Here is a 27442-nt window from a genome sequence, read left to right as displayed (position 1 = left end):
TAAAAGAGATATGTGACTAGGTATTTCTGTCATCACAGGAGTCTAGAGCGATGGCTCCATGGTGGAGGGGACCTGGGGGAGGGTTTGTAAAACAATGAAAGAATCTTTTCTTTTACTTTTCCATAAAAAAAAATTTTTTTTAAATGAGAGAACAAGTAACCAACACAAGAATGCAGGGGGGAAAAAAACCCAAAAAACAAAAAACGGTGCTAACAAAAAAATGAGCATTGTATGCATTTTATGTTTGTGGATCTGTGCTACCGGCAGGCATCTTCAGTTAACACTTATAAAATAAAAATGAGATCCTTAAGGAAATCAGACCTGAGATGTAAACACATATATGTCCACCTTTATTGCAGCATTATTCACAATTTATTGTAAGGAGATGGAAGGAACCCAAGTACCCATCAACAAATAAATGGATGGGGAAATTGTCATACATTCACAAGTGGAATACTATGCAGCATTAGAAAACAATGAAAAATTCGTGAAAACACTACACAACACGGATGAGTCCAGAGGACATTAACAGCTGAGTGAAGTAACTCAGTCACAAAAGAACAAATGCTGTAAAAGCTCTTTATTATAAAAATAGGATAGCTATGGGGAGGGGAATGATGGGAGAGCAGGAATAGAATGAATAGACAATGAACACTGTAATGATTGTTGTTGTTGTTGTTGTTGTTGTTATGTGCTGTCCAGTCTCTTGCAACTCATACCGATCCTATCTATGTACAACAGCCCTGAAATTTGCTCTGTCCTGTGCCAACTCTACTGTCTACGACGCACCTACCCCCATTACCCCAGTCACTGAATTAATCAATCTCATTGAGGGTCTTCTTCTCTTGAGTTGTCCCTCCACCCTGCCAAACATGATGTTCCTCTCCAAGGTCTGGTCCCTCCTGGCAACATGCCCAAAATGTGTCAGATGAAGCTTGAGAATCCTTGCCACCAAGGAGCAGCCTGGTTTCACCCTCTCTAGAACCAACCCGTTTGTTCTCCTGGCAGTCCATGGAATATTCAGTACTCTTCTCCAGCACCACAGCTCAAAAGCATCAACTCTCTATTATCCAGGGGAAGATCAACCTGAAATGAATGCGTTGCAACTAACAATCTGAAACAGGGAATTCATAACTGATAAAAAGGGAAGGGGAGAAGAGTGAGCAAGCAGAAAGATTATAAGAGATAGGTTACCCACAGATAGAAACAATTGCCAGAGTGGGGAGTTTGAGAGGCAGGATTGAAAGGGGTGGGTGAGGGAGCAGAGATTAGCAAATCCATTAGTAAATTGAAGAGAAAATATGGTGAAGTTTCAGTATGATGTAAATTATAGCATTATACAGTGGTAGTTACATAGGAGTAACTGAATGAAAACCAATTTTTTAAAAAAGAAATGAGGTCACTTTGATTCGAACTGGCTGCTGTCAATTCTGAATTATGCCACGTGTGTAGCAGAATAGCATTGCCGCATTGGATTCCTAAAACTAAAGTTTTACAGAAGCAGACTGCCACATCTTTCCCCTTGGCTGCACTTTCAGTTAGCAGTTAGGAGCTAAGCTCATCTGCCATAATTCTAGCCTCTCAGATTTTAAGATACTGGGTTATCTTTACTTTGCAGTTGAAATTCTAATTAGCTCTGGTTGCAAAGTCTGTAGGGAGTTGCGCCGCTAATTCAAAAGCAGTGCCTCTCTCATGGTTCGAATCCACCAGTGGCTCCATGGAAGAAAGATGGGCCACCCCTTCCACGTGGCTTACAGCTTCAGAAACCCATTAGAGGTTCAGCTATGAGTTGGTTCTGACTCAATGGAAATTATTTTTTTTTAAATAATAGTTCAGTGCTATTTAATGAATTCAACACAGCGGGGATTATGGGCTTTAATAAAACTAACAAAAGTTTAATTATTTCAATAAGCATAACATGTAATAATTTAATGAACATTCTACTCATTGCTGTCAAATAGGAACTGATTCTTAGGTGAGCCTTCACTGACATTAGTGTTCTCCGTAAATTGTGTATGATCCCCTAACTCCACCTTCATATGTTCTGTTTAGAAATTTTCTTACTTTTTTACCTTGAAAATAAGCACCCTCTAAGATTCTTTTTTTTTTTTTTTTTTTTAAAATGTATTTGACGGAGACCAACACGCCCCCGCCTCCATCTTTCTTTTTTTTCCCCCTTTTCTCTTCTTCTCCCTGCCTCTTTTGAAACAGTCCCTCGGCCAAGGACTATCCACGTAGGTTTGTATCCAAAGACGAAATTTGTAGGTGAAAGGAGTTAGGAGTCAGCCTTCGTTAGAGACTGGTTCATTTCAGGCACCCTCTAAGATTCTTGTGCAAGCTTCACTGCCCTTCCTTCCTCTTGCTCAGCCTTAACAAAATTCACATTAACACACCATCCTTCTCATAGTTCATCTGAAGTACTTACTTGCATAAAGGCTCTCTGGTGGCTTAGTGGTAAGGAGCTGCACTGTAAATCCAAAGATAAGGTGTTCAAATCCACTAGCTGCTCTGTGGAGAAATAAGTACAGTCTCCACCTGGGTGGTTTACTGCCTCTGAAAACCAACCTATTGGAAGGTCAGCTCTGGGTCAGATCTGACTTGACCATAAACAACAACTTGCAAATAACAATGTAAACATATCTCAATCTTCTCTATTTATTTGTAGGGTTCCATAGGGACCACGATGAAGACAGTATTCTCGGCATTCTTTCAGAACATTCCTCTTCCACTCTTTGGAAAACTCTTTCTTTCCATAGTGATGCTGTATGAACCCTGCCATCCCAGGCTTTGAGATCAGTTGTGACAGACCACACAGTTGTCTTCTCCACGCCAACATCGGCCACTGTGCAGGGTATTCACTGCCTGCTGATGGTTCAAACATCGTACGGTCAGGTCTCAGATGCCTTTTCAATGGCTGTGTTGTGAATGCTCAGATGGATTCACCTCTAAAATTCTATTTTTTGTTCTATATAGCTTAGTCTTGCCCACAACTCATACATGTCATCTTCATATTTAATCAACGTCCTACTTTCTTGAAGCTTGATTTGAAGCACTTAGTACAGAATATCAAAGACTATAACCTTCAACACGGAGTGTATCTCAACATCAAGAGAACAATAATCCTCCAACACTGGGCCAACGGACACTTATCATGATAGATGGGGAAAAGATTAAAACTGCCAACTTTATCATCTTACTTGGATCCACTGTCAAAACCTATGTACTAGCAGATAAGAGATGAGAATTGGGCAAGCCTACTGTCAGGGACCTCTCCAAATTACTGAGGAGCAATGACATCAGTTTGAAAACTAAGGTACGCCTGATGCAGGCCATGGTCTTTTCACTTGCTATGCAACAGAGAGCTGTACAGTAAATAAGGATGACAGAAGAACTGACATCTTTGGCTTGTGGTGTTAGAGAAGAGTAATGAGTATCCAATGGACTGTCAGGAAAACAAATAGGTATGTCCTTAAAGTGCGGAGTGCTCTTTAGAGGCAAAGACAGTGAAGCTTCGTCTCATATATTTTGGGCATGTTGCTTAGGTGAGGCTATTCCTTGAAAGGGGACATCATGTTTGCAAAGGTGAAGGGTCAGCGGAAAGGAAGACTCTCAATGAGATGGACCAACACAGTAAGCACAGCATTGAGACCAAGTGTGTCAGAAACGAAGAGGACGACACAGGAGAGGACAGAGTTCAGATCTGCTGTTCACAGAGATGCTGTGAGTTGTACTCGACTTGATGGTACCTAACAACTCTTTTTACAAATCACGTTTTACAATCCAGTCAAAGTCCCCTACATTCTTGGCAGCTGAGCACTTACTGGTGAAAATTCACCTCCTGACGCCTAACCACTGCATTTAATAGCTTCCTATAAAACATGGGTTTCAAAGGTCTACTTCATTCTCAAAATTTGGCCAGTTTCTCTCTCAATCCTCCTGGTGATTAATACTAACAAAAAGAGATCTGACCTGTAAGAGACAGATTCTTAAGACATTCTTAGAGGTGTGAATAGAGTAAGATTCATCTGCTCCAAGCCATGGTCTTTTCAATTGCTTCCTGTGATCTGAAAGCTGGACAATGAGTCAGACTGAAGCACCACCAATGCCTTTGAAGTGTGGTGGTGGCAAAGGGTAGGGAATAAATATACTGCCAAAAGAACAAATCTGTCTTAGAGGAAGTGCAACTGAGCTGCTCTTTAGAGGCAAGGATGGTAAAACGTGTCTCACATACTTAGGGTATGTTGTCATAGGGTTCAATCCTTGGAAAAGACGTCACGCTGGAAAAGGCAGAGGTCAGAGAAAGAGGAAGGCCCTTAACGAGATAGACACAGTGACTCTTAAGAATGGTTCAACCACAACAGAAATTGTGAATGAAGATGGCCAAGTTTCAGATCTGCTTTTCACAGGGTTGCTGTAACTCCACCAGAAATACTATGACCATTTTAATTCTTAAAGATTTACAGAGGTTTTGGAAATTACCTCAAATGAGACCCATTCAAATTAATCCCAAATCCCTCATGTCAAGATGGAAAACACTGGTGGCCTAGTGGCAAGAAGCTGCACTGCAAACCCAAAGGCACCTGGTTCGAATTGACCAGTTGTTCCAAGGGAGATGGATGGGCAATCTCTTTCTGTGTGATTACTGCCTCCGAAAACCTGCAAGCATGCCAACTATATTAAGACAGACGAGAAATACATGATTTTACTTTCATTAGAATTTATTCTGCACAGTTTAAAGTGAAAGTTAAAACATAAAAACCACAGATGCTTCAGCTTTAGTACCAACCATCTTTAAAACAAAAATAGTGGAGAGGCAAACGATCATTTACACACATTCCACATCTCTAAATTTACATCTTCTACTATAAAGGGACTATTAACACACACAGGGATAATTTCTTACTTGTCAAGCAGCAAGATGACAATGCATCATAGCACAGTACAGGATGTTTTAAGAAACTACAGCAGCATTATTTGGTGAATGGTTATGCATAGAACTGACTTAAAGGATAATTCTAAACATTCTTCATAAAATAGGCAGCACATGTACTTTAAAAAATGAAAAATGTTACTCCATACACTCTAATCTACAAACTATAGGATACTTTAAAGGCAGACAATACAAGGTGCTTTAGTTCTAGACTCCATGACAAAACACTATTCCACTAGTTGCCTGAAAGCCTACACACTTCGAGTACAGCTCACTGGCTTTTCAAAATGAACCTCAAGTGTAAACACATCTCAGGATTACTAGTAAAAAGCTAATGTGACACCGGTTGCATGTTACATTAAAGCATTGCTCATAAGAAAATTTGACTTTAAAAAGACTGCATCATTGATGTAAAATAATTTTAAGACTTGTTAACTATTAAAAATAACAACATACTACTGTCAAATCTTTCAACACGTTTTGGGTTAAAATGTCACATTTTATTAAACCATTACTTAATATTTAAAACACTCAGTAAAATAACATCTTAACGTTGTTTTGAAACTTAGGATCATCTAGAGAAATAGGCCAGAGAGCCTGTGAACTAGTTGTTCAACAGGTTAACATGAATACAAAATTTGTACTCTGAAAACATCATCACAAAGCCTATCAAATGAATTCTGTTGTTAGCTTGGTGTATGTAACAGAAACTTTCTGGGTTTAGTTTGGTATCTATAACAGAAACCTATCTAACAAGGCTACACAAATATTTTCTGGTTTTGTTTGTTTCATTTTGGCATTTAAATCACAGCCATGCTACCAAAATACAGGGCATTTTCACAGAATTTTCTGAGTCAAAAGAAAAGATTTGTGAATGGTCAGCTGGGAAAGAAATTAAACCATGTACCAGAACCTTCAATTTCAGACTTAATCCTCAGAAAGTGGAATACTTTGTCACTTGTATTCTTTGAAAGAATTCAGGCAAAATTCTAATACTTGTATATATTTTAATGTTCACAACCTTTTTAAATCTCAGTATTAAACCAGGGTTAGTCCATCTTCTATTGAGAAACTGAAAACTTGTGACAAAAACACTGAGAGGGAGGAAAAAAAAGAGAAGCACGCTGCCACATGCGTAATTCTGTGTAAACCATTATTTCTCTTCCTCTCAGTGGCCTGAGAAATATAAAATAGAATCTGTGTTGGGGTAGAGGGGATGCAGAAACTTTGTTTTAAACAAAGGAGTTAGTTTCTAAGATTTTCATGTAGTCATTTGTGGGGTTCCCCCCACAACTGAGAATTAAAGTATGTTGAGTGTGATCTAGTAATACACTTTGGGATATATTCTTCTAAATTAAACAGAACGCTTCTTAAAATTCCATCGAAATAAGACACTTTTGAAGTCTAAGTAATGTCAGTATGTATTCCATCACATTAATTAATTTGGGGATGATCCTTGCAGATTTGGGAAAGTTTCCAGCTGACACAATAGGAAGTACACACACTAAGTGAGTTGTCCCACATACACACTGCCAGGGACTTATAACTAAGCCTAAGTTTCCCATTCTTCTAAGTTGTACAGCACTCCTCTATCAGTTTGCTGCACTGAGGTAATCTGGGTTTGCTGTGATGCTGAACCTGGTTCAACTGGGGATCAAATGCCATAATGGCTGCCCATGGTGGACAGTGTTTGGCAGAGATCTCAGTTTAAAACAGGCAAGGGAGCAGGAGTGGCATCCACTTCCTAAACAACATGCCTCTGGAAACTCTATGAACTTGGAGAAATGACGATAATTATAGAAATTTTTGCTCATAGGGTCAGTTAAGGGCCAAGCTCAACTCGACAGCAATAAACAACAACAAGATTCCCATTATAAGGCAGAATTCACAGCTCAAACATGAGTTTATGAAAGACTCAATTTCAATGTTCTCCCAGAACCCTGCCCCTGGTAGGCATTATTTTTTTCTAACTGATGATTGTTTCAATGCAGCCATTAGATAGTATGAAGCATTAAAATTAATGCTTTAAACTCAAGTCACGGTTTTGCTAATCCCTAAAAGTTACGTTAAGTATAAAAAACCTGCATCCAATAAGAAAATGAAGTAAAAAAAGATTGTCCCCAGTCTCAGCTGCTGGGTTTTTTTTCCCTGTGAAATATTTAAAACTAGAATTATACTCTGAATTCCCTTTTAGCACAGCCAGAGAGCTCCAACGGCAGCCAAGAGGTGGGGATGCAACCTGGGGCACATCAAGTGCCTGAGCAAACAAGACCACAGCATGAAGCATGAGGTATTAAATATAGTTACACACTTTCATTAAACGGAGGTGATATTTTACAACTTAGTTCTTGAGAGACAGGGGCTAAAAACGTAAAAAAGAACAGAGATTATGAAAATAAGTTGGCTTTGTAAGTCATTCTTCTACAAAACAACACCAATAAGCAGAAAGCTCTTCAGTCTCTCTGGCTTCTCTCGTAAACAGTCAGTCAAGTTCAGTTAAGACAAAAATGGAAACTTGGCAAGAGTCGCTCTACAGTTGAGGGGGCATTCCCACCCTCTAGATGTTCCTCAATACCAAGTACCTTTGAGGTCTTACCACTGAATGGTTTGTGAAGAAGTCTTTTCTCCACAATACATGCTTTGAGTATGAAGTCCTCCCATACAAGGAGAGTAACTAATTCTACACTTCCTAAAGTAGGAGATAGATCTTAAATTCCTAAATTATTACTCTAAAATCCTAAATAGGTTAACCCCTCCCCCACCCACACCCAAAAAAGCACTTCTTTTTTTTTTTCTTTTTTTTTTTTTTTTCAAAAAAGCACTTCTAAGAGGACAACTACTTTCGGCAACAAGAGTCAGAATTAAGCTTCCCAATAAATAATGCTACACTAGAAAAGGGAATTTACAAATATCATTTTAATCTAAATGCAGTATCCCATCAATTCAGATGCTATGTATCACTAAGAAAAACAATGCCAACTAAAAGTGTGACACAAGGCTTTCTTATTATATATAGAATGTTTAATATTTATCAAGAGAGCTCTTTTAGAGCTAAACCAGTCAAATACAATTTGATCTTGTGCAGACAGAGAATTGTGTGGAAAAAAAAAACTAGTTAAGTTTTAACTTCATATTCTGCATCCACCTCTTCTGAATCTCTCCTCAAATCACAGTCACGAATGCCCATGTTTTCCCACATGTCGCCACCTTCCGCATCCAGGGCCATTTCTCCAGCAGTCGCTCCACTGTTATCTTCTTTCTGTTTAATGCCAGGAAGAACCTTTGAATAAAATGATGCTGGATGCCTCAGCAACAGTTCTGCTCGACAAATTCAGCAGTCACACCAGCTTCTCAGTGCTTTGAATTCTATTTCGTCTATCCTGAGGGTTTTGGCAATTTCACCTGCCTTCATCTGCATTGGCCAACATGTCAGAGGTAATCCCTTTGCACATGTCTCACTGACAAAATACAGTATAACTTCATCTACATGGGGGGGTCTCTTCCTTTCTTAGGTCCTGCAAAGCACTTTGGTGTTGCAATGCAATATGGTCATTCCTTCAATGCCGGATGTTTGCTTCACCAAACGTGTGCTGGCTGCTTGGTTCCTGTGGTGTTCTGTGTATACGTTATCTTTTCAATGCTGAATCATAATACAATCTTTTTGAAGACATTTAAAAAATTCCAATTAAACCCGACATATTTGATACCAGCAATATGACACTCAAAGTGATGACCAGCTGTGACACAGTTCACACACGCACAGTCGAGGACAAGCGAATCACGACTACTGTCAGGTGGACATCAATTGCACAATGCATCTCAGTTTCAGGCAAGTTAAAATGTAGAAGAAAAGCAGACATTTTAGGACAAATTAATCTTGCGTTTCCAAACTGTAATGTTCACCAGATTTGTATCAGTAAAACAAAATAAGTCCAAAAGCCAAGGAGACATAGAGAAGTGGAAAGCCAGTAAAGCTAAAGATTATTTTAAGTTTACGTGGTCCAATTTGTTTTTAGTTCCCTTTATTTTTTTTTTTGGTATGGCTTACATATAAGGGTGGGGTTTTTTTTCAACTGTAGTTAAAATCCAATGGTAGCTATTTTTTCAGTCTTCCTGTAAAGTTTAAAACCAAGTCACTAAAAGCAGAGACTCCCTGTCACTGTCCATTATCCATTCATCACCGCCGAGAGTGCAGTCAGTGGCCTTCCTCGGCAGGTGCCCGCCGCTGGCGAGTAGATCTGATCCTGCGTGGAGGGGAGGAAGGGTCGTCTTCAGCTTCTGATCCTGAAGGCTCATGATCTCCCTCCTGGGAGCCTGTGTCTCCCACCAGTTCCCGCAGAAACTTGAATTTAGATAAAAACAGACGCCATACAAAATACCAACCTATGGAGACACAAAAACATTGAGAAAAATTAATGCATGTATGTTATTGATTCAGAATGCACAAGTTAACTGGGGAAAGGAGGTAGGTCACAAAACAGTATCTATAAGGAAATATGATTAAAATATATACATTTAAGAAATATTTATTAAATATAAAGTATAAGCAAGGTATAGGACCCCTGGTTGCATGAGGGTTAAAGAATTTGGCTGCTAACCAAAAGGTCACTGGTTTGAACAAACTGGCTGCTCCCAAGGAGAAACATGAGGCAGTCTGCTTCTGTAAAGACTTAGACCTATGTGGCAGAGTTCAAACCTGCCCTACAGTTGGCTTGAGTTGGGATCAACTCAATGACAGTGGGTTTGGTTTATTTCCTTTTAACATGGAAGACAAATGATAAAACATGGGATTATATAATGGTGGCAAAAAAAGAGTTTATGTTCTTTGGGTGCTTAGAATATAAAATTGGTTCATCTAAAAAAATGTAAATCATAAGACTATTCTAAGAAATAGCAAAGGAAAGGCGAAGGATCAGTGAAGGAGAAGACTCTCAACAAGAGAGATTTCTACACTGACAGGAATTCAAGTTAGGGTTGTAAACTCTCATGATAATATTCAGTCTAGACACTCAGTGAATAATGCCAGAAGGTGAATTTTTATGAAGAATGATGCTGCATCAGGATTGGAGGAGGACTCATCAATAACCTGTGCTATGCAGATGACACAACTCTGCTTTCTGAAAGCAATTGCAATCTCTTCTCTATGCCAATTGGCCCACTGCTAAGAATCTCTGTCTTCTTGATTTTGAAGGCTCCATAATGAAGGCTACACATTCATCAACAACCTACATTCTGCAGATGACACAACCTTGCCTGGTGAAATTGAGGAGGACCTGAAAGTTTGCTGCAGAAGGTCAAGGATTGTAGTCTTTAATATGGATTGAAGCTCAAACCTAGGTACTACACCATCAGAACTACTCTTGGCCTCAAGAGACGGCTAAATTAAAAAAAAGAAAGCACACTAAATACTAGGAAGAGTGTGTGCGTAACTGCGTGCTGAGAGAAGGAAAGGTACTATAGATACAAGAAACAGAATTACTAATTCTGATTTCTGAGTTTGATTTGTCACCATCCATCAACCCCTGACTCATGGCAAGCCCAAGCACAAAGGACTAAAACATGGCCTGGTCCTGTGCCATCTCCTGATGCACAGGATTTTCTTGGCTGATATTAAGAAGTAGATTGCCAGGTACTTCTTCCAAGACTTAAGTCTCAAACGTATTCAGCATCTCTGTTGTTGCTGTTGTTAGGTGCCACAGAATCAACTACAATTCACAGTGACTCTATGCACAACAAACTGAAATCTTGCACCATCTTCACAATCTCTGTCATGCTCAAGGTCACTGCTGCAGTCACAGTATCAATTCATCTCAAATTCTGATGATTAAAGACTGGCTAAAACACAAAATACTATTTAGAGAATAAGAATTTTATTTCACTATCCAAGATCTTCCTCTTTCACTGACCCCCTCTGTATTCTTTGAATCATGATGTCTTTTTTCGCCCCGCAAACACTGGCACCTCCTAACAACATGCCACAATATATGAGACAAAGTTTCACCATTCTGTAAGACAAGTTTCATTTAGACTCTGGATCCTACCTACAGTAAAAAGGAGAGGAAACATTAAAATCCAGGCTATCTTTTACTGAAACGGGCTTCTCCTCTGTATCTTTCATGCCAAGAGCAGACAGAAGCTCTGAAGGAAGGAAGTGTAGCTTATCCAATTTTTCCTATTCAAACTTGATACATTGACACTGATAGCCCTTATCTATTCTTATTCAATGTCTTTTATCACAGCCTGGATGTTACTAAAAGAGAAACTAATGTCAAAAAGGAAGAGTTGTGCAATGAAATGACAATTGAATAAAAATCCAAAGTCTCTGTAAACTTTCATTAAAATTAAAAAACAAAACCAAATCAAGGGGGGGGGGGAAACAGTGAAGTGGAGGAAGGGAAGGGAGAAAAATGTGTATGAATGAAAACCAATCTCTTCATAAACTTTCATAAAATCACAATAAAAACAATAATTTTAAAAAAAGAAGAGAGTGTCCACAGTCATATGTATCTATAGTTAGAAATTTTGTTCAAACAAGCTTTGTGTGTAAAAGGCAAGTCTGTACCTTGCTTCAGTATCACAATGATAAGTCCTACAAATAAAAAAATTAAAACAAAAACCCAACAACTAGCTGATAACAGAAAGTTAATGTTCCTGGATAATCAAAGGAGTACACATTTGTGTGAGCCAGTAAAGAAGTGTTACTTCAAAGTGTGTATTTCATTACATGCACTATCCATTGTATTTCTCATCAAGCTGTGTGCCAGTCCAGTAACAGACAAGGGAGTGAAGGCAGATAAACTTCAGAGAGGAAACATCAACATTAATAAATGCACCATAATTGCTGGGGAACATTATTTTTACCTTGACTACAGTGTTCCAAAACCTCAAAGCATTTTCATATTAACCACTGCCTCAAGTATTCTCACTAGCTCTATGAATTGATTATCCAGAAATGATTATCTGCATTATTTAAATAAGAAGTTAATGGTCAAAGTGACTCACAATCACTGGAGACTCAAAGATGCAGATTTGTTATTACGTGCCTTATGGGTTGACTCGTGCAAGTTCAGATTGAGGCTGAAGATTAAAACAGGCTCACAAGAATAAAAATATAATCTTGAGTCTGTTCCACCTTAATTTGAAAATCATTTTAAGAACAAGTTTGAAGTACTGAACACAAATTATCAAAGACCAGATGAGTTGTGGGATGACATCAAGGATATCATCCAAAAAGAGAGGAAAAGGTCATTAGAGACAGAAAAACCCAAAGTCTATGTCAGAAGAGGCTCTGCAAATTGCACCAGAGTGTCAAGAAGCCAAAACAAAGGGAGGACATGCTGAAGTAAAAGAGATTAAAGAGAGATTTCAAAGGGCAGCTGGAGAAGACAAAAGAATTATAACAGAATACACAGAGAGCTGGAGTCAGAGAATGAAAAGAGAATAACTCAAATGACAATTTTCTAACTGAAAGGACTGAAAAATTCAGGCCTCAAGATACAATACTGAGAAAGGCTATGAGAAAAATCTTGAATGATCCAGGAAGCTTTAAAAGAAGATGGAGGGAATATAAAGAGTCAGTGTAAAAAAGAATTGGCTGTAATGGTTATAGAATAGCTGAGTCATATGGGATTTGTATGTTCAACTTTCTGAGGAAATGCCAAACTGTCTTCCAGAGTGGCTGCACCATTTTACAATCCCATCAACAGTGTATGAGAGTTCCCACCTCTCCACATCCTCTCCAAAATTTGTTGCTTACTGCCCTACTAAACTTTGCCACTGCTACTGGGATGAGAGGGTATCTCACCGTGGTTTTGCTTTGCATCTCTCTTATTGCCAGTGATTTTGAGCATTTCTTCATTTGCCTGTTGGCCACATGAATATGCAAGGAAATTAGAAGTGAGACAAAAATGGAGATTTGTACACCAACGTTCATAGCAGCATTATTCACCATCACAAGGATACACAAATAGCTCAAATATCCAACCACAAATGAATAGATTGAGAAACTGCGGTACATTCACACAATGGAATACTATGCAGCACTCAAGAGCAATGATTTTGAAAATACTATGTAACTTGGGAGAAGCTAGAGTGAATTATGCTGAGTGAAGTAACACAATCTCATGTGGTCAAATCCTGCATAAGACCATTATTGTGAAAACGGGATAACTAGTAAAACATGTATGGGAACTCAAAGAGGGGAGGGCTAAGGATGGTTAGAAGCAAAACGATAGGGTTGCAAGGTTTGATGGGTGGACGGAGGTGGGTGGAAGTAAATGGGAAGGACCTGGACAAAAGGACCAAGTAATGGTGGGCAAGGTCAAATGGTTATTCATTTTATAAAATTTAATGCATGACATTTCAATGATGGTGTGAAACACAATGTGAATGAAGAATTGGGGGTGGGGGAGAATTGGCTGATATTGAAATATTTCAGGAAGTCGGGAAGTATCATATGATCAAGAGCCAATGATAATGACGAAAGACGTTAAAAATGCACTTAAGTCATTGGCAAAAAATTAAGGCCTAGTAATGGAGTTCAGCTACGCCAAGCTGCTGCTGTGCTTTGGACAACTTCATACTGAGGACCCCTTCATCAGTGGGCTCCAGGAGAGGCAAGAAGTTGAACTGTTAGTGAAGAAGTTTGAAATGAAATATAGGAAGATGAAAGATGGCCAATCTGAGCAGTGCACAGAGCTTCCCGCCTCACAGCCTACCTTCAGACAACCTTGGTTTGAGTCCTTATTCTACTGCCTTTATTACTTTTTCAACCTAGATTGGGTCTGTTCACCATTCTGGAGTACCCTTTTCCATTTGGGGAAGGGGAAAGTAACAATACCTACTGTGAGTTACAATTAGACCAGTTAGCAGAGAGGAAGGGGGCAATGATGACAACGTTAGAGCCAGAAATGCTGTCCCCAGCTGTGGTTCCCAGTAGGTCCTCAGTAGTAGAGGTCTGGACCTCAGAAGAGCTTTCGGGAGGAGAGCTGTTCATCCCCTGGGGAGAGCTGCCTGGTATGTATGAGGAATTTTATCTAAGCCACTTTCCTTCATCTGCTCCTCCAGTACACATTTAAGTATCACCTCCAAAGCCCTTTTCTTTGTAACTCACAAGTTTGTTCTCTCTAGGTTTGCTCCCTTTCCTACAGGCAACCTGAACACTGAGTCCTGTTCCAGAACCTGACTCAGAGACAAAAGGGAAATATAACTGCCAGCTAAGGAAGTGAAGTTGGATGGAGCCTCAAAGTTCAGCCAGCCACTCCCACTAGACTCACTCATGCAAACACCTTGCAGTCCAGAGGGCAAAAAACATCATGAAAATATCTTCTAACTGAACAAGAAGGCATGAAGTTTCAACTCAAGACCACCAGTAAAATGTTAAAGTGGGTTCCCCCCTTCGCCTTCAACTCAACGTCCCTTTCCAACATGAAGCAGCCAGAAAGTTTGAGCCTTTATTCCCAAATGGGAAACCCACAAATAAAAAAACACAATCTATTTGTAAAAAGAAAAAGAAAAAAAAATGAATCACCCATTGGACTATGTCCACCATTACCCTGGCTTTTCCAGTCCTTGCTGTATCTTTCTCATTTCCTTTACCCACTCCCTCTACCCACCAAATTATGCAACCCTGTGATTTCATCCCTATCCATCCTCATCTTTCTGCTCCCACCTCTTAGCTCCTTTGATTCCCATACATGTTTTATTACAATAAAAAGAGGGAAGGAGACAGGGGAAAAAAATAAAGAAAACAATATAGTCTATAAAAAAATTGATGGGGGGGAGAATTGGCTGACACTGAAAAATTTCAGGAAGTACCATATGATCAAGAGCCACTGGAAAGATGTTCAAACTTACTGAAGTCATTGGCAAATAAATAATGTTCTAGTAATTGATGGGATACCAAGTGAAACTGTTGATATTTGATGGATCTTGGCTGAAAGCAGAAAATACCAGAAGCATGTCTATTTGTGTTTTATTAACTGTGCCAAAGCAATTGAATGTGTGGATCATAAAAAATTATGACTAACATTGAAAAGAATGGGAATCCAAGAACAATTAATTGTGCTCATGTAAAATGTGTAACTAGATGAAGAAGCTGCTGTGCGAGCATAGCAAGAGAACACAGCATGGTTTAAAATGATGAAAGGTGTGTGTCAGGTATGTATCTTCTCTCCATATGTATTCCATCTCTCTGATAAACATATCATTTGAAAAGCTGGACTCTATGAAGAATATGGCAATATGCAGTTGACACAATCTCGTACAATTTTGCTTGCTGAAAGTGAAGAATTCAGCCTTCAATATGGATTATATTTAAACATCAAGAAAAGGTCCTTACCACTAGACCAATAGACAACATCATGATAGATGAAGAAAAGTTTGAAACTATTAATTTCACCTTACTTAGATTCACAATCAACACCCTTGGTACCAGCAGTCAAGAGGTCAGGAGACATATTGTTTTGGACAATTCCACTGTCAGGGATCTCTCCAAAATATAGAAGAGTAATGAAGTCAGTTTGAAGACTAAGGTGTACCTGAATCAGGCCATGGTCTCAGTTTGAAGACTAAGGTGTACCTGAATCAGGCCATGGTCTCAGTTTGAAGACTAAGGTGTACCTGAATCAGGCCATGGTCTTTTCAATAACCTGCTCTGCATCAGAAAGCTGGACAATGAATAACAGAAGATCTAATGTCTTTGAGGTGTAGTGTTGAAGAGTATTGAATATCCCACAGACTGCCAAAAGAAAACAGATATGTCCTGGAGAAATTATTACAGCCAGAGCACATGCTGGAGGCAAAGATGACAAAGCTTTGTTTCACATACTTTGGACATGTTGCTAGGAGAGGCTCTTCCTTGGAAAGGAACACTGTGCTTGGGAAGGTGGAGCGGAGACAAAAGAAAGGAAGACTCTAAACTAGATGGATTGCTAATGTGTCACAACGCATTCAAGTGTTTCACAAAGTATGAGGATGGCACAGGATAGGAAAGGGTTCAGATCTGTTGTTCACAGGGTCACTAAGAGTTATACAACAGCAACTAACGACAACAACACAGTGACCCAAGAATACACGGGAAAGCCTTTGGGAAAGGACATGATGCCAAGAAAGGTGGAGGGCCAGAGAAAGAGAGCAAGACAGACTGAAAAGGTGACTGTAACAATAGGCTCAAGCATGCTGGAGATCGTAAGACAGAAAAAAGATTTAAAAACTGTACCAAGCTTCAGATTTTGATGGAGAACGTACAGCTCAAACAAAAAAAAATACTCTTTGGAGAGTAAGGATTTTATTTCAATATCCAAAACCTTTTTAGTCTAAAAGCCTGAGATCAATATAAGCACAAACTTCTTATCTCTATAAACTGTGGAATCACTCTACTATAATTACACAAAATCCCATCTTCTTCATGGCATCTAAGTAGCTAAGTAACTGGCTCAATGCCAACTTTACACTTCAATAGTTTAATAATACCAGAGATAAACTTTGACCTGAGACTAACCCAAAGTCACTTTGTAGCTAAATAACAAATCAAAGCAATAAACAGCATCTCTAAGTACTATGCATCTTAAAAAAAAAAAAAGTCTATATATAAGACAAAACCACAGATAGGCAAGGGAGTAGAGAGGAAGCTCCCAGTCACTTGCTTTAAGTGTGGCTCTGAAGGACACTTGGCCCAAGGTGGCCCACATCAGGTCCTCGTGGCAGACAGGACTGACAGGCCCCAGCTCCCAGCTGGAAACAATGGAGGACGCTTCAACGATTTAGATCCTCCCAGAAGAGTCGTGGATGAGCATTAACATTACTGGTAAGTATATTCATTTTCTCCTGGACACAGAGCCTACTAATTGGTCCTAAAAGCCTTCTGAGGTCCCAACTCTTCTCACTATCTCTTAGTTGTTGGAATGGACGGAAAACCTCATAAGCAGTTCCTTACTTCACCTCTACCTAGCATGTGAACTTCCGAGTTGTAAAACAGCCCAGTGGTAGATGGAATTTGGTCCAGGACTTAAGAAGCATAAATGACATAGCTGAGCCTCTACATCTTGTGGTTCCTAACCTGTACACTATAATAGACAAAGTGCTAATCTATAGGCCTTTTATTGTAAGAACCACCTTCCCTCTGTAACTTGATTTGTGCCACTACTAGAACCTCTACTCAGAATATTATTGCTTGTTAATTTTTGACTCATGTACTTTTAACTTGTTAGTTAAATTTGTGTCTTCTAGGTTGCAACACCTCCATGATACATCTTCAAGGATATGAACAATTGGTAACAGTGCATCTAAATTCCAAAACCAATCTCCATAATAGTCTATGTGTTTCCTACTGCCAAAGGGGCCCTTTAGAGTAGTGAGAGAAGATCTCCACCCTGAAACCCACAGCATCCCTTTTCAGCAGGAAGTAGCTAAGAGAATACGCCATCCCCTTTTCCTTATGAATCAGGGTGAAGTCTCTCTCAGGGAGGAGTGATAGGGAATGGCAAAGGACACACTGACAAAGGAGAGTAATCAGAACTGGCTTTGACAAGCACTGTGGCTATTGGACAATTAAAACAGACATTCGGGGGGGGGGGAAGAACGAAGTGGGGAGGAGGGTAGAGAAAACAGTGCAACAATGAATGAATGAGAACCCAAAATCTCTGTAAATGTTCATTAAAACTAATAAAATTTAATAATAATTAAAAAAAATAAGACAAAACCATGAACAATCACTTTAAAAGAAAGCTATGTGGGGAGGAAACTAATTAAGATAGTCTGAAACAATGAAGACCTAAAATGTCACTGAACAATCTGTGTAGAAATTTTTTAATGGGAACCTAAATAGCTGCACAAATTTTTAACAAAAATACACTAAAATATTAGTTAAAAAAAAAACACCCAACACAATAAGTAGCATTTCTGCCTCCTATCCAAAGATGTCACTGCTTCATACACTTTCTTAGTGACACACTAAGCAGAGCCAAAAGGCTCGAGACACCATTAGTGAATTTAATCAAAGCAACTTTGATTATGCCTTCTTCAATAATGCCTCCTAGAACTGTCACCACTTTGCCTCCAGGGCTCCCTGATGTATGGTAGAAACTCATTTAAGGTTAGCCAAAGTCATTAATATTTTGTTGTGCAACCAAACGGATTGAGAACTGATGGTTCAGTCACATGATGGACTACTACACAGGATGCAAGAGCAATTATTTTGAAAATTACTCCCTAACTTGGGGGGGTCTAGAAAGCATTATGCTATGTTAAGTGAACTAACTCAGTCCCCAAAGGACAAACACTGTATTAGACAATTATTATAGAAAGATAAATAGTAAAATGTGCATGAGGAGGAGGACTATTCCTCCGGGTCAAATGCTTTTCCTAGGTCAGATAAGTAGACTGAGAAAAGAGAGCCCACATTTATCAATGAAGAGGGTGCTGACTGCCCTAAACTACCACCCACACTATAACATCAAAGAAGTTTTAAATTACATAATTCTTTGTCCCAGCTCTTTCAAGGTCTGAGTGAAGCATACAGTGAAGCTTCCATTTGGCTACCAATCAAGAGGCTGTAAATTTGACCCTATTATGGCAGATACCATGGAAGAAATGATTGGCAAGCTGCTTCTTCAAAAACTACAGTCAAGAAAACCCTAGTAAGCTCAGTTCTTCTCTGTGACTCATGGAGTCACCCATGAATCAAATTAACTCTATATAGAGTCTTTTTAAAGAGAATTCTGGAAGGGTCAGTGAAAAAGAAAAAGGTCTTCAATGAGATGAGCTGACACTGCTACTGCAGCAATAGACTCAGGTATGCCAGAGATGATGAGGACAGCACAGGATAAGACAGGGTTCAGATCCATTATTTATAAGGTCTCTATGAGTTATACTCAACTTGATGGTACCCAACAACAATATACTGTCAGAGAGATGAAAGTGACTTATAGCTGGCTGACCTTTCAATGGGTTGCTAAGGCTATAAATTGCTCGAAAGGAGATATGTTCATCTATCCCACTGAGCCACTTGGTAGATTTAAACCACTACAGAGGTCTGGCCTTTGGGTTAGCAGAGCAATGAGCCATTCCCTGTGGACTATGTTCCCTTTTTAGAGGAAATGAGTCATTAAAATAGTATGTCTGATTTATAGGTTTCTGTAATTATTTCTGTTCGTTGGGAAAGTCTGCTATCAGGGACCTCTCCAAAGTGCTGAAGAGCAATGATGTCAGTTTGAAGACTAAGGTGAACCTGATCCAAATCGTAAGCCTTCCAATTACTTTCTATGCATCTGAAAGTCAGACAATGAATAAGGATGAGAGAAGACGTGACGCCTTCGTGTTGTGCTACTAGAGAAGAGTCCTTAACACACCCTACCATGGACGGTCTAAAGGATAAATTAATCTATCTTGGAAAATGTGTAGCCAGGGTGTTCTGGAGAGGTAAGGATAATGAAGCTTCATCTCACACACTTTGGCCATGTTGTAAGGAAGGGCTAGTACTTGAAAAAGGACCATTGAAGGAAGGGAAGACACTCAGTGAGACAAACTGACTAGTTATTGTACTGGTGGGCCTGACTGTGTCAGAGATAATAAGGATGGCATAGGACAGGGGAGGATTCAGAACCATTGTTCATAGGGTCACTGTGGGCACTTAACAACAACATAGTTTTAAATCTGTTGAAATGTTTAAGAAAATTTTGTTCTGTCAAATTTCTAAGTTGCATGAGCATTAACTAACAAATGAGTAAAAATAATTTTTGTATGGAAAAAAAAAGCCAAATATGTTAAATAACATATGTGTACTGATTTTAAAGACTTAGGAAAACTTTCATTTAAATCAATAACTTTATTAAATACTGACTAAAATATAATCATATACAGAGGTAAGGAGATCAACTTAAGGCCTCTGGAGAGCTTGCCTGGGGAAAGGGAAAGCTTGTTTATGTTTGGAAGATGATGCGTGAATGATGATGGGGAATGGATTTACACAGCTCAACAGCACAGGTTTGAACTGCAGGAGTTCACTTACACATTCACTTTTTTTTCTCCTGTTGCTACTGTGGGGAGCTCAAGTGTTAATCACCATCTCCCCCCCTGGAAAGACAAACTGCTCACAAAGCATTTCAAGTTGATACTTGGCAACACGTGTGTCAGCACAGCTAATTACTGTGAAGTTCATGGTAAATGTAAATTATACAAATTTATGAATGTAGAGTAAAAATACTAACACTCCTTGATTAATTTCATGAGAAAGCACAATATGTATATACACTAGAAAGGATTTTTAAAGATTTTTACAATTTGTTGTCATAAGCAATGACTAAATGTTATCCCTTACTTTAACTCCTGAAAAGGAGAACTAGAAAAGTACAAAAAGCAGGATAGCAGCAGAAAAGGACAGTAACTACAGTAAAACCTCAGTGAAGATGAGGATTCGGGTAGGATCAGGGAGAAGAAAGATTGTTCAAAGTCTATTTAAAGAATTGTCACGCACTCAGCCAGCCAACTTTACAACACTCAAATCAGAAATGAAGATCCTCTCTTAATTGAAACAGAATACTTATAGAAAACAGCCCTTCCACCTCACAGCAGCCCCCCCTCGGTTCCGAGGCTGTAAATATTCATGGGAGGAGATGGCCCTTCTTTTTCCCACTGGTGGATTCTAATCATCCTAACCAAACTAGAATCATTATCTTTTAGCACTTATCATTAGAGATAAAGACAACAGATAAAGACCTTCCTTTGCAGAAAATCTCCATTAAGAAAGCAAAGCAAACAGGAAGAAAAACAGAAGAAACAAAAAAGTTTATCAGAGGAAAACTACATAAGTAAAAATAAAACAACCAAATAATCCACTGCTACTCATCTCCTAGAAACCCTCCATCAGGTTTCCAAGACAGCCCATTTTTCTCTCAAGGAGGAGCTGGATTTGAACTGCCGACCTTCTGATTAGCAGTGTAGCACATTAAGGACTATATCACCAGACCTTCCTATGGAGATAAGGTATTATAAAATTGAAGCAAAAACAAATGTTATTTTATGTTATTTTAAAGGAATAATCACATAAAAAGAAAGTTCTGAGATAGCAACTAGCTAACCCACCAGGCCAATAGGCAGCATCATGACAGATGGAGAAAAGTCTGAAGTTGTTAATGATTTTATCTTGCTCAGATTCACAATCAACACTCAGCACCAACAGTCAGGAAATCAAGACAAGATGCACTGGAAAAATCTGCTTTCAAGAACTTCTCCAGAGTGCAAAAAGGTCAGACTAAGGTGTGTCTGACCCAAGCCATGGTCTTTGCAATTACTTGTTATTCTTGAGAGAGCAGGACTATGACTATGGATGACAGAAGAATTGTCATGTTTGTGCTGTGGTGCTGGAGAAAGCATTGAACATATCATGGACTACCAAGAAAACAAACAGGTCTGTCCTAGAAAGGGTGAAACCAGACTGCTCCTTGGAGGCAAGGATTAAAACTCTTTCCACACACTTTGGACATGTTGTCAGAAGTGGCCACTTCTTGGAGAAGAACATCACTCTTGTCAGTACAAAAGAGGAAGGCCCAGGATGAGATGGAATGACACAATGATTGTGGCAATGGGTTGAGCTATGTTGGAAACACTTGATGTTGGCTTGGGACTGGGCAAAGTTCAGAGTCATTGTTCACAGGGTGGGTATGAGTCAACTGATGGTCAAATCAGACCACAAAGCTGTCTAACAAAAAGACCACAAGTAGATGGCTTCAAAGAACAGCTACTCTGTGGGAGAAAGATGGGCAATATACATACAGTCTTGTAAACCCACTAGAAGGTGAGTTATGAATCAGTTCCAACTCAAAGGCTATGTGAGAGACACACTAGAAAAATCAAGAATAATAATATATATTTAGAAGTAAGAGGAACAGTGAAAATGAGAGTTGAAAGCACTTTTGTGGTTTTTTTATACTTAGTACTACTGAGTTTTGAAACTATGCTGTTGTTGAATACTATAGAGTCGGAACTGACCCATATCTGACCCTCTAGCAGGTTTTCCGAGGCAGTTAACTATACAGGAGGAGACTGCCCATCCTTCTCCCACAGAGCAGCTGGTGACAAACCTCATGCTTTCAGGATTGAGAGCAGCTTCTTGCCACTAGGTCACCAGAGCTTCCTTTGAAACTATTTTTAAAAATCCCAAACTTTTCATAAAATATTTCCTAAACAAGAAGTCCAATTGGCAGCATCAGGATGGATGGTGAAGAGATTGAAATAGTTTTCGTTTGCTTGGCTCCACATTCAACATTCTTGATACGAGCAGCCAGGAAATCAAGAGACGAATTGCACTGGAAAAGTCAGCTGTCAGGGACCTCTCAAGTACAGAAGAGTAAGGACATCAGGCTGGAGACTAAGGTGCACCTGACCCGGGTTATAATCTTGCATGTTGCAAGGAGGAACCAGTCCTTGGAGAGGGACATCATGTTTGGGAGAGTGGAGGGATAGTGCAGGAGAGGAAAACCCTCAATGAGATGGATAGATTCAGTGATTGGGGCAGTGGGAGTAGGCTTGTCGGAGACAATGAGGTTGGCACAGGATAGAGCAGGGTTTAAGGCTCTTGTGCATAAGGTCGCTATGAGTCACAAACAACTCAAAGGCACAAAACAACAACGACAACAAAACAAGTCTAGCTTGTATGTGGAAAGTTGATTATAAACAAAAGAGGGAAATAACAGTTAACAAAGATAGACCAAAGATGATGGTGGTGGTGGAGGAGAAGATAACCTATGTCAGAACTTATTTCAGATATTTAGGACACAAACCTGAGGTAAAGAAAGAAAAAAATTCAAGGACAACTAGCTGAACTACTGAGAGGATGTTGGTAACACAGGAGATGGAAAAGACTGTGGAGAAGAGCAGGCAGGAGAAATTAAGAGTTCTGCTTCAGAAGCTCGTCAGATCTCCACATAGGGCTATACAGAGAGGGTTCATGCATTTGCCTGGTGCTCAGATGAGAAGTGTGGAAGATAAAAAATAAAGTTCTTTATCTACTACAGTTAATAGCCTTAAACCTGTGGAACTGCATAAGATGCCAATAGGAGATGATATAATAGAGGTCCCTGCGTCAAGTCAAACTGTAAAACACTAAGAAACTAGGTAGAAGAAAGAAAGAAGAAAAGAAAAAAAAAATATCAGCAGCACATCTCATGGGAAAAGGGTAATAAGTACTATTCCACAAAATTTCTACTTCATAGCTAGATGGATAGGCAGATGCCCATACAAATAAACTGGCACACACCATTTATAAACTTAAGACGTTTTAGGAATGTACTGCAAATAATGAATGTTAGGTGCTGCTGAGTTGACTATGACTCATTGACACCCCCCCCTAACAAAATCCCAATGAAAACTGTAGTTAAAAAAAAAATTCTGATGCTAAAGGATGAGAAGTCAAGGAAATATAAAGAAATCAAATGGTGAGCATGGTCAGAAGGAATTCAAGAAGAATGCTTTACAGAGGGGCTGTTCTACTGTCTACTAGGAGTGTAAGATAAGAGTCCACTGTTTTGGCAACATGGCTGCCATTTGTCCTGCTGTAGATAAGGACAAGAGAAGGGGTGGGAAACAGGTGTAGAATGCCTGTCAGTGATGAGGGGCCATAAAGTAGAATCAACTAATATAGAGAGGACAAAGAAATCTCCTCAGCAACCTGAAATAAAAAAACTGAATCTCTTTTGAAAGCACCTGTTACACCTACCAAACACACAAGGGTTCCTTGGGGACAGACTCCTAAGATATAGATTTCCATGTTCCCACTTAACAATTTGCAGAACAGAATGAAATCAGAAAACAAAAGACCAGCAAAGATAGAGACCATTGACCTGAAATCTATGGATGGGAGAGTCCATGAAGCTTCTCAAGTAGAAAAAAAGAAAGGATGCTGATGCATTTTTCTAAGAAAATCATGGCATTCGTTATTTTTTCAAAAACACTTTTATCCACGATCTGCTCTTTAAGGGCATACACCTAATCTAGTTACTCTTTACTTTTCAACCAATGCTGAAAATACGGTTCCCCAATTTCTTTCCCAAATACGGCTCTCCAATTTCTTTCTCAAATACAGTTCCCCAATTTCTTTCTCAAATCTGGTCCCATCCTTCCTTTCACACCTCCAAGTTCCAGTCACATCCTTGTCAAACATGAAGCTAATTAGCCCTCCAACAAAACAGTACTTTGCACTACTTTTTCATTAGTTCTTGATCATTCTAATCAAAATAAGGTATTCTTGCCCCTATCAACCACACACCATAGCCATCTAGTAGATTCTTGCTCACAGTAACTCTACAGAAACAGTACAACTACCCAAAGGGTTTCCAAGGTAATACATTTTTAGGGAATCCTATTACCACATCTTTCATCCAGTGTGGCTGTTGGGTGTGAACCACAAGATCATTTGCTTAGCAGTGCGCACTATACCACTGCACCACAAAATTAGCCCAAAAGTGTGACATCACAAGGGAAATTCATGAAAGATACTTTTTTAATGTCACCAGGAAAAGAGGGAGTATAAGTTTAAAATTTAATTCTGAAGTCTCAGTAAAGGAATAAAAATTTTAAACATAAAAATGTGTATGCACTTTTCTAAATATAATTCTGTGGTTGAAAATTTAGTACACTAACTATATATCAAGCGTTGAGGACTCTCCTTCATAGGGTCGCTAGCAACTTGACAGCACTTAACAACAACAACCATATAACAGTTCTCAGTATGAATTCTGAGCAGTAACTGTATTGACTGAATCCCATACCTCTCTTGCAAATATGAAAAAATTGACTGAGGCTTGTTCTAACTACTTCCCAAATTTCTACAATCTGTCAGCCACTTAGCTAGAGGCCTGGTAGTGGTGTATTATGACAGTGCTCTATAGGGCAAAGCAGAACTTTCTAATAGTTTCTTCTTTCCTCTTGTGGTGCAGCTCGTGGGTCTGAAATGACAACTCCTCAGTTTACAACTTAATCACTGTGCCACCAAGGGTTCCTTAAAGAAATAAAAACTATCTAAAATTCTGTTTATTAGTTAATAGAGGGGACAGTTTCTTCACTCCTAGGGGTAAGGAGAGGAAGGAACCCTGCAAACAACACCATTATTACAGAACCAGTTTGGTCTAGTGGCCTAGAGGCAAGAAGCTGCTCTGCAATCTGGAAGGCATGTGGTTCGAGGCCACCAGCTACTCCGTGGGAGAAGGATGGGCAATCTCCTCCCTTAAAATTAAATGCCTTTGAAAACCCAACAGAGGGTCAACTATGGATGGGTTCCGATTCATGGTAAGCAACATGAATTAGGTTACAGATCCTGGGGTTTTAATACAGTGCTTTTAAGTTCTTCCTAGTCTCAACATCGGTTTGGAACTTAGTTTATGCCTGAATTTACAGTAAACAAAAAATTTAAAGGCCAGCTCTGTCCTTTTCCCCTAATAGGAAAGGGAAACCTTCCCTCCCCCAAAAACCCCCAAACAAACAATGAAAGCACTCATCGTCATTAGAGTCAGACAGAACCTGTAGGAAAGGAAAAAATCCCTTCACCTTCGAATACAGGCCAAGGTTAAAATCAGAGCAGAGGGGGAAGGAATGGCAACCCGGAGCTGACACCGCTGAGGAAGGTGAAGCACTCTCAGATTAATCCACCAGCCAAGATGCCCAGTGCGGTGTCCCGTTCTGTACCTCCCCTGGATGGTCAAAGGTATCGCTTCCCTGGATGGTACACTCCTGTGAGCGCACTCCAAAGAGATAAACGGACAAATGATTTAAACAGACTGGTCTGTTCATAGCCCTCTTTTTTTCCTTTCAAACCAGACAAAACAAGCCCATCTATAGGGCCAGCCCATGTATTCAGCCGTGACGTTGGCCACGCGCCCCCACTCACCGCACAACATCAGCAGCAGCACGATGAGCAGCGTAGCCACAAACACCAGCAGGGTTAGCCCGACGTTGTGCCACATCTTGGGGGTCGGAGGGAGGTCACAGCAGGGCGACAGGAGGCGAGTGCCGGCGGTGGCTTCAGGGGCTGGCGCCGGGTGCTGCCAGCCGCCTGGGTGGCATGGACGGAGCGGCCTCAGCAGCGCCCCCAAGAGGCAGGGTAGCGCGGGGAGGAGGCGTTGCAGTGCAGCCAGCCTACCGACCCTGCTGCTCGCCCGGAGCGAGGGGTTGTGGAGATCGGGAGTTCGCGGCACGCTCCTACGTGCTCGAGGGTGCCGGGGACCGAGACGCCTGCGGCGGCTGGACGCACTTCCACGGCTGATGCGCGCGCCAGTTGCGGGAGAGGGTCCGAGCAGAGACCCGCCGGTGGCGACCTGGCCCTAGTCGCCCTCAGCCCCAGGGTTCCTCGGCTCCAAACACAGCCGATGCCAACGTCCCAGCTGCAGCTGTCTCCCGGCCCCAAGCCCCGACCCCTTGTGGCAGCTCATCACCGAGCGCCCCCTCCGCTTACCGCCTCCGCGATGCGCGGATACATGGGAAATGAAGTGCTGAATCTAGTAGAGACGCGAGCACTACGGCCCAGAAGAACTACAACTCCCAGAATGCATCGCTGATTCGGCGGCTTAGCCCCGCCCACTTCTCGTCCCTTCTGTTTTTCCTTTGGTTTTTCTGGAGTTCAAGCTCTTGTCTACTGTCTGAGGCTGAGGATTCTCGGAACCAAAAGGTCCGCCGCCCCTCTGGCTTTGTGCCGTCACAGCAGTGTGACTTCAACCATCTTTCCATCCACCTTTGTTTAAAGCCATGATGGACGAAATACAAAGGAGGAAAAGGAAGGCAGATCCCTGAAAAACTGGTTGCACCTGAACCCTAGCCCTGTTGCCAGGGGCAAAGGCGTAGTATTTAGGACTTTTGAGGAAGTTTATCTCTGACAGAAACATATTAAAATCCCTCCTTCCCCCTCCCTTAGAATCTTCTTTCTCTGCAACAGGTGTTAGGTTTTATGTTTTTATAGGTAATGCATTTCAGAAATGCTCCGCGGGTGACTTAAGGACATCTACTGTGCCCTAAATTTGCCTACCCATGTTGCAAGTTTGATTCCGCTGTTTCCTTGAGACCAAGTGGCAGAAGACCAATAGCTAAGAGCTTGAACAAACTATCGTGAAACAAAACTTTTAGAGTCTCAAATGCTTAACTTTAACTGAAAATAAAACCACTTCTTCCAACCTAAATTTCTATGTTTAAAGAGGTACCATGAAAGATAAAATAACAGATGTAACCATGTTTTTCTGTGATCCTGTCACTCGCTATAGTGTCCTTCCATTCTGCTACGAATTCCTCTTCCTTAAGCTGTCTCCAAAAACAAAAAACAGACAAACAACAACAAAAAAAAAATCTAAGCAGTAGTTCCTTAACTTAATAAACGCACTCTGACCATGCCAAGTTGTTCAGCTTTGAGCTATATGCTTTAAGAAACAGTATTATGAGTAAGTACTGTAGAGGGCAGTGCATTAAATTTCTTGCATTGCCAAAGATTTAATACAGGATTTCTGTGAGGAAGCACCAGAGGGAGCTCTGGTGACT

At 40.2% G+C, this 27442-nt stretch overlaps 1 protein-coding gene across 1 annotated transcript; it reads right to left on the bottom strand.

The window, feature by feature from the left end:
• Positions 1 to 9125: 9125 nt before the first annotated feature.
• On the bottom strand, positions 9126 to 25884 carry LOC102845723 (small integral membrane protein 13-like). Its single transcript, XM_006891604.1, has 2 exons — positions 25809 to 25884; positions 9126 to 9313 (listed from the first exon to the last, which is right to left on the bottom strand). Exons 1-2 carry the CDS (start codon positions 25882 to 25884, stop codon positions 9126 to 9128), a joined length of 264 nt encoding a protein of 87 aa, XP_006891666.1.
• Between the last annotated feature and the right edge of the window lie 1558 nt (positions 25885 to 27442).

This window comes from Elephantulus edwardii, unplaced genomic scaffold, assembly GCF_000299155.1.
Source record: "Elephantulus edwardii isolate Elephantulus edwardi_28Jun2011 unplaced genomic scaffold, EleEdw1.0 scaffold00101, whole genome shotgun sequence".
NCBI classification, from domain to species: Eukaryota; Metazoa; Chordata; class Mammalia; order Macroscelidea; family Macroscelididae; genus Elephantulus; species Elephantulus edwardii.
The sequence above is the reverse complement of the archived record's forward strand: the minus strand, read 5'-3'. Positions and strand labels throughout refer to the sequence as shown.

Excerpts from the sequence above, each read along its gene's own strand:
- LOC102845723 (XM_006891604.1), bottom strand. The coding sequence starts at position 25,884 with ATGTGGCACAACGTCGGGCTAACCCTGCTGGTGTTTGTGGCTACGCTG. Across the intron at positions 9,314-25,808 it reads GCTGCTGCTGATGTTGTGCG|GTTGGTATTTTGTATGGCGT; the intron begins GTGAGTGGGGGC and ends GTGTCTCCATAG.